Below are 6,742 nucleotides of genomic sequence, written 5' to 3'. Positions count from 1 at the left end.
TTACCTCTCGGTCCTTTCCCTTCCCAGGCTCAGTGACACAGGCTTCTGGAGCCCTCTTCTCAGAGACCTCACCCCACCTGCCAACTTCAAATTTTCCCCTCTGTAATGGGGGAGATTCGGTTGTGTCTCAGGGCTTATCCTGAAATGCCAGCTCAGCAAGGCAAGAAGCCCATTCTCCTTGGAGAGCTATTCACTGGAACATTCCCAGGTAAGAATTATCTCTCACCACAAGCAGCTTCTCCAGGTATTTCATTCAAACTCCTACGGTGCTTTCCTTGATAGGCCAAGGGAAATAAATTTCCCCCATTTCCTGAAACATATAGCTTTTATAATCAGAAAAATAAACTTTAAAAAATTAAATAATATGTGAAATGTTATCTCATGTGTACCATACCCAGACAGAAACAAGTTTTGTTAATATACAGCCTGACTATTGATATAGTTACATATCAGAAGAATCTTTTTTTTTTTGGGGGGGGGGTTACCAAATTTCTTTATTTGAAGGAATGGTACAAATCAAAGAACTTAAGTGGATGTTTTGGTACAACTTATAGAAAAGGTAAAGGAAACCCCAACATGCATGCACTGCCTTGGTGACCAGGGAAGTCACCCCATGGCTATGGGGAAATGAGCCTGAGGCTTAGCTTTCATTATCACTGTCTCCCAGGGTGCGCTTGTCAAAGAGATACTCTGCCAAGCCAGATTCGGGTGCTCCCATCTTGCGCAAGTTGGTCACGTGGTCACCCAATTCTTTGATGGCTTTCACCTGCTCATTCAGGTAATGTGTCTCAATGAAGTCACACAAATGGGGGTCATTTTTGTCAGTGGCCAGTTTGTGCAGTTCCAGTAGTGACTGATTCACATTTTTTTCCAAATGTAAAGCACACTCCATCGCATTCAGCCCGCTCTCCCAGTCGTCATAGTCTGGTTTCTTAATATCCTGAAGGAAGATTCGGCCACCTCGTTGGTTCTGCAGCTTCATCAGTTTCTCAGCATGTTCCCTTTCCTCATGAGATTGGTGAAGAAAGTATTTGGCAAAGTTCTTCAAAGCCACATCATCGCGGTCAAAGTAGTAAGACATGGACAGGTAAACGTAGGAAGCGTAGAGCTCCAGGTTGATCTGGCGGTTGATGGCGCCCTCTGAGGGGGCCTTGGGGCGGTCCGAGGACGCGGTGAAGAGGTGACGGAGGGCTGGCTATGGGCGGCCGGCCGGGATGGGGGACGAGCGCCGGGTTCCGTCCAAGCACTGTTGAAGCAGGAAACCCCGACGACTCTCGGCGAAGAACGTCTCAGAAGAATCTTTTAGGAAGTTGATTTGCCAGCATCTGTCACTGTTTAAATATGCTTTCTCTTAGACCTGGAAATCCTCCTATTAAGTCTCCATTCTGGCCAGGCGTGGTGGCTCATGCCTGTAATCCCAGCACTTTGGGAGGCCAAGGTGGGTGGATCACGAGGTCAGGAGATTGAGACCATCCTAGCTAACACGGTGAAAACCGGTCTCTACTAAAAATACAAAAAAATTAACCAGGCGTGGTGGCGGACGCCTGTAGTCCCAGCTACTCGGGAGGCTGAGGCGGGAGAATGGTGTGAACCTGGAAGGCAGCAGAGCTTGCAGTGAGCAGAGATTGCGCCACTGCACTCCAGCCTGGGCGACAGAGTGAGACTCCATCTCAAAAAAAAAAAAAAAAAAAAGACTCCATTCTGGACAGGCACAGTGGCTCATACCTGTAATTCTGGCACTTTGGGAGGCGAAGGAAGGAGGATCGCTTGAAGCCAGGAGTTTAAAACCAGCCTGGGCAACAGAGTAAGACCCTGTCTCTACAAAAAAATAAAAAATTAGCCAGGCGTGATGGCATCCACCTGTGGTCCCAGCTACTTGGGAGGCTGAGATGGGAGGATCACTTGAGCCAAGGAGGTTGAGGCTGTAGTGAGCTGTGACCACACCACTGCACTCACTGCCTGGGCAACAGAGCAAGGCTCTGTCTCAAAAAAATTTTTTTTGAGACTCTATTCCTAAACATACATTCAGAAGTGTACATGGATATATGTGCAATGTGCTGGTGTAATCTAGCAAATACCAGAGACAGACTGCTTACCAATTAAAAAGAAAATAGTTAAATAATAGGACATGCACGCAAGGAGTACTGCAGCCATTTCAGAGAATGCCTTAGGTGAGTATATTCTGACCTGAAAGCATGTTTATGATACATTGTTAAGTGTTTATTATACACCCCTCACACTGTACTCAGGTGTATAAATAGAATCTTACTCCATCATATCCTATTACAGATTGCATCTTATGAACTCTCATCTTTTGAGGTGGAAGCCAGAGTAAAAAGTTAGTCCAATATCACAATCTTAAACCAATCCAATGATCTCAATACCATTTTAGTTACTCTTTCTCTGCTTGGCTATTTCAGGCAAATATTCAGCTCTAGTTCTCTCAAAGAAGAGGTCTGGGTCTATGGTGAGGGATGTGGCTTGGAGGACCTCCTGGCACTGGGAAAAGGGAGCTTGGCCTCTGGCTGGCTGTTGCAGGTGATAGGGGATAGCAGTGTCTGCTGGGGTGTGGTGTATTCACTCATAATCCCTGGGCCTTCGGCTGGCATCAGACTCTCCCTCTCCTTTAAATTTGTAGTCTGCATTGCAGCCAGAGTGATGCTTTCAAAACTGCAAATCTAGGCCGGGTGCAGTGACTCACACCTGTAATCCCAGCATTTTAGCAGGCCGAGGCAAGCGGATCACTTCAGATCAGGAGTTCAAGACCAGCCTGACCAGCATGGTGAAACCCTGTCCCTACTAAAAATACAAACAATTTAGCCAGGCATGGTGGTGCAGTCTTGTAGTCCCAGCGACTTGGGAGGCTGAGGCAGGAGAATCGCTTGAACCTGGGGGTTGGAGGTTGCAGTGAGTCGAGATCAAACCACTGCACTCCAGCCTCGGCAACAGAATGAGACTCTGTCTCAAAACAGTAAATAAATAAAAAGAAACAAAACTGCAAATCTAATCATGTCACTCCTTTGTAGAGTAAAATTTAATGCCTCCTCATTGTCCTTAGGAGAAAGACACAAACCTTAACACCATCTAGGAGGCCTTGCATGTGTTACCCTTAACTTTCTCTCCTCCCTCACCTGGTACAACCTCACCCCATTCCTTCATGCACCTGGCCCTTCTTTCAGTTGCTTGGATGTGTATGGCTTTTGGACCTGCCGTCCGCCACCTGCCCCCACACGGTGTCCCATTCATTTTCTTAATTTCTGTTATTCTTCCAAATCCATTCCCCACAGTCCTCATCCTTTATCTCCTTGACATTCCAATTTCCCTCAATTATATGCCACAATATATCTCCCTTCAAATCTCTTATAACAGTTGTAATTTTATATGTATTTTTGACACACACGGTACTTGAAATATATCAGATGTTTGATAAATACTAGTTCCTCCTTCCTTCTCATTTATAATTTAGGCCTGTCAACCAGGTTGGTGTTCGCTGAGGGAATGCCTATTATCCTGCCAGCTATTTCCCACTGTAGATTAATAAACTGAATTCAAGATTATAAAGCATCTGGAGAGTTCTGGTTACAATGAGTCAGTTCCCCAAAGCCCAGTTGCATGTGACATTGCAATGTTTTTCAAGTTTCCAGGGCCACTGTAACAAATTGTCATAAACTTGTATGGCTTAAAACAATAGAAATGTATTTCCTCACAGTTCTGGAGGCCAGAAATTCCAATCAAGGGGTCAGCAGCGGGGCCAGGCACAGTGGCTCACACGTGTAATCCCAGAATTCTGGGAGGCCAAGGCGGGTGGATCACGAGGTCAGGAGTTTGAGACCAGCCTGGCCAATATGGTGAAACCCCATCTCTAATAAAAATACAAAAATTAGCCAGACGTGTCGGCATGCACCTGTAGTCCCAGCTACTCAAGAGGCTGAGGCAGAATTGCTTGAACCTGGGAGGCGAGGTTGCAATGAGCTGAGATCGCACCACTGCACTCCAGCCTGGGCAACAGAGTGAGAATCAGTCTCAAAAAAAAAAAAAAAAAAGTGTCAACAGGGCTGTGCTTCTCTGAAGGCTCTAAGGGAGGATGTTTCCTTGCCTCATCCTAACTTCTTGTGGTTACTGGCAACCCCTGGCATTCCTAGACTTGAAGATGCCTCATTCCAATCTCTGCCTCCATCAGCACACAGCCTTCTCCCAATGTGTCTGTGTCCAGATTTCCCTCTTCTTACAAAGACATCATTTATTGGATTAGGACCCATCCTCATCCAGTATGACCTCACTTTAACTTAACTAGTTACACCGGTAAAGATCTTATTTCCAAGTAAGGTCACAATCTGAGGTTTAGGGTAAACATGAATTTTGGAGGGATGCTATTTGACCCAGTACAAATGTTCATTAGTTACCGTTAAATACGACTTATTGATAGGCTTATTAACATGCTTGCTAATAACATGCCCTCACCACCTCCTGGGTTCAAGTGGTTCTCCTGCCTCAGCCTCCCAAGTAGCTGGGATTACAAACATGCACCACCACGCCCAGCTAATTTTTGTATTTTTTGTAGAGACTAGGTTTCACCATGTTGGCCAGGCTGGTCTCGAACTCCTGACCTCAACCAATCCGTCCTCGCCTCAGCCTCCCTAAGCACTGAATTATAGGCTGAGCCACCACGCCCAGCTGAACATTTTAGAAGTAATAGCCAGGGCATTTTACTGACATGAAAGAATGCTGTGTTCATCTGTTTGGGCTGCTATAACAGAATACTTTAGACTGGGTAATAAACAATAGAAATATATTTCTGGCCAGGCATAGTGGCTCATACCTGTAACCCCAGCACTTTGAGAGGCCAAGGCAGGTGGATCAGTTGAGGTCAAGAGTTCAAGACCAGCCTGGCCAACATGGTGACACCACGTCTTTACTAAAAATGCAAAAATTGGCCGGATTCGGTGGCTCATGCCTGTAATCCCAGCACTTCTGAAGGCCGAGGCAGGCAGATCACGACGTCAGGAGTTCGAGACCAGCAGCCTGACCAACATGGTGAAACCCTGTCTCTACTAAAAACAAAAACAAAAATTAGCTGGGTGTGGTGGCACGCGCCTGTAATCCCAGCTACTCAGGAGGCTGAGGCAGAAGAATCACCTGAACCTGGGAGGCAGAGGTTGCAATGAGCCGAGATCATGCCACTGCACTCTAGCCTGGGCAATAAATCAAGACTCCGTCTCCAAAAAAAAAAAAAAAAGTTCTGGAGGCTGCAAAGTTCAAGATCGAAGCACCAGTATATTTGGGGTCTGGTGAGGGCTTGCCCTCTACCTCAAGGACAATGCCTGCTTCCTTCATCCTCACATGGGAGAAAAGGTGAACAAGCTCCTTCAGGCCTGTTGTATAAGTGCGCTAATCTCGGTCATGAGAGCTCTGCCACCCAAAGACCCAACCTCCCAACACCACTGCACTGAGGAACAGGCTTCAAGATAGGAAGCTTCAGGGGCCACAAACATTCAGACCATAGCTAATGTTTATGCAATATTGTTTAGTGTTTGTTTTCCTGTATCATAGCTGGAAATTCATTCCCATTCCACTCAGATCTATAAATATAATGTTATTCCATTGCTTCCAATTAAAGCATCTGATTTAATGAATTCTCACCTTCTTACTGCCATTTATACAGAAAACATTGAAAGAAAAAAAATTGAAAAACAAATCAAAACATCTTCAGACTACAGACTTGTCTTTCCTTGTGTGAATAGAGCATTCATTATCCAATTCCTTGTGGCTTGAATTTTTCTTCTTGTTTGCTTTTTGACATTTTTTTATGGCAAGTATATTTGTATTAATACTTTATATAGGATAAATGATGAGCATTTTCTTTTCTTTCTTTCATTTTTTCTTTTTTTGAGATAGGATCTTTCATCCAGACTAGGATAAATGATGAGCATTTTCTTTTCTTTCTTTCATTTTTTCTTTTTTTGAGATAGGATCTTTCATCCAGACTGGAGTGCAGTGGCAGAACACAGCTCACTGCAGCCTCAGCCTGCTGGGCTTAAGCAATCCTCCCACCTCAGCCTCTCAAGTAGCTCAGGCCACAGGTACCCCCACATCCAGCTTTTTATTTATTTATTGAGAAAGAGTCTTGCTCTGTCACCTAGATTGGAGTGCAATGGCATGATCTCAGCTCACTGCAACCTCCAACTCCCAGGTTCAAGCAATTCTCATACCTCCTCCCAAGTAGCTGACATTGGGTACCCACCACCATGTCCAGATAATATTTTGTATTTTTAGTAGAAATGGGGTTTCACCATGTTGGCCAGGCTGGTCTCGAACTCCTGAACTCAGGTGATCTACCTACCTCGGCCTCCCAAAGTGCTGGGATTACAGGCGTGGGCCACTGCACCGAGCCCCAGCTAAGTTTTTCAAAACATTTTTGTAGAGATGGGGTCTTGCTATGTTGCCCAGACTGGTCTCAAACTCCTAGGCTCAAGCGATCTTCCTGCCTCAGCCTCTGAAAAGGTTGTGATTATAGGCCTGAGCCAATGTACCTGGCCATGATGAGCTTTGTCTTAGAAACTGCTGGGGCTAGGTACTTTCTTATTGGCATTGCAAAAAGAAAACCAGAGCTCAGAGAGTTGAGTCTTGGCTATAGTTTATGAGGCAGAAGCTGAGGACCCAGGGTAACTAGACAAGGCCACAGAGAATTGCTCAGAGAGCCAGGTTCTGATTCAACTGAACAACTGAAATCCTCTCCTGATCT

General features: G+C 45.4%; 1 protein-coding gene across 1 annotated transcript; it reads right to left on the bottom strand.

Moving 5' to 3' along the window:
* Positions 1-479: 479 nt before the first annotated feature.
* LOC105510692 (ferritin heavy chain-like) lies at positions 480-5,654 on the bottom strand. The gene is given in 3 exon segments (XM_011940580.1): positions 480-1,144; positions 1,147-1,299; positions 5,649-5,654. Coding segments are annotated over 3 exon segments (663 nt in total). The 3' UTR covers positions 480-640.
* Between the last annotated feature and the right edge of the window lie 1,088 nt (positions 5,655-6,742).

This window comes from Colobus angolensis, unplaced genomic scaffold (assembly GCF_000951035.1).
Source record: "Colobus angolensis palliatus isolate OR3802 unplaced genomic scaffold, Cang.pa_1.0 Scaffold101, whole genome shotgun sequence".
NCBI classification, from domain to species: domain Eukaryota; kingdom Metazoa; phylum Chordata; class Mammalia; order Primates; family Cercopithecidae; genus Colobus; species Colobus angolensis.
Note: the sequence above shows the minus strand (reverse complement) of the source record. Positions and strands in the feature narration are given on the sequence as shown.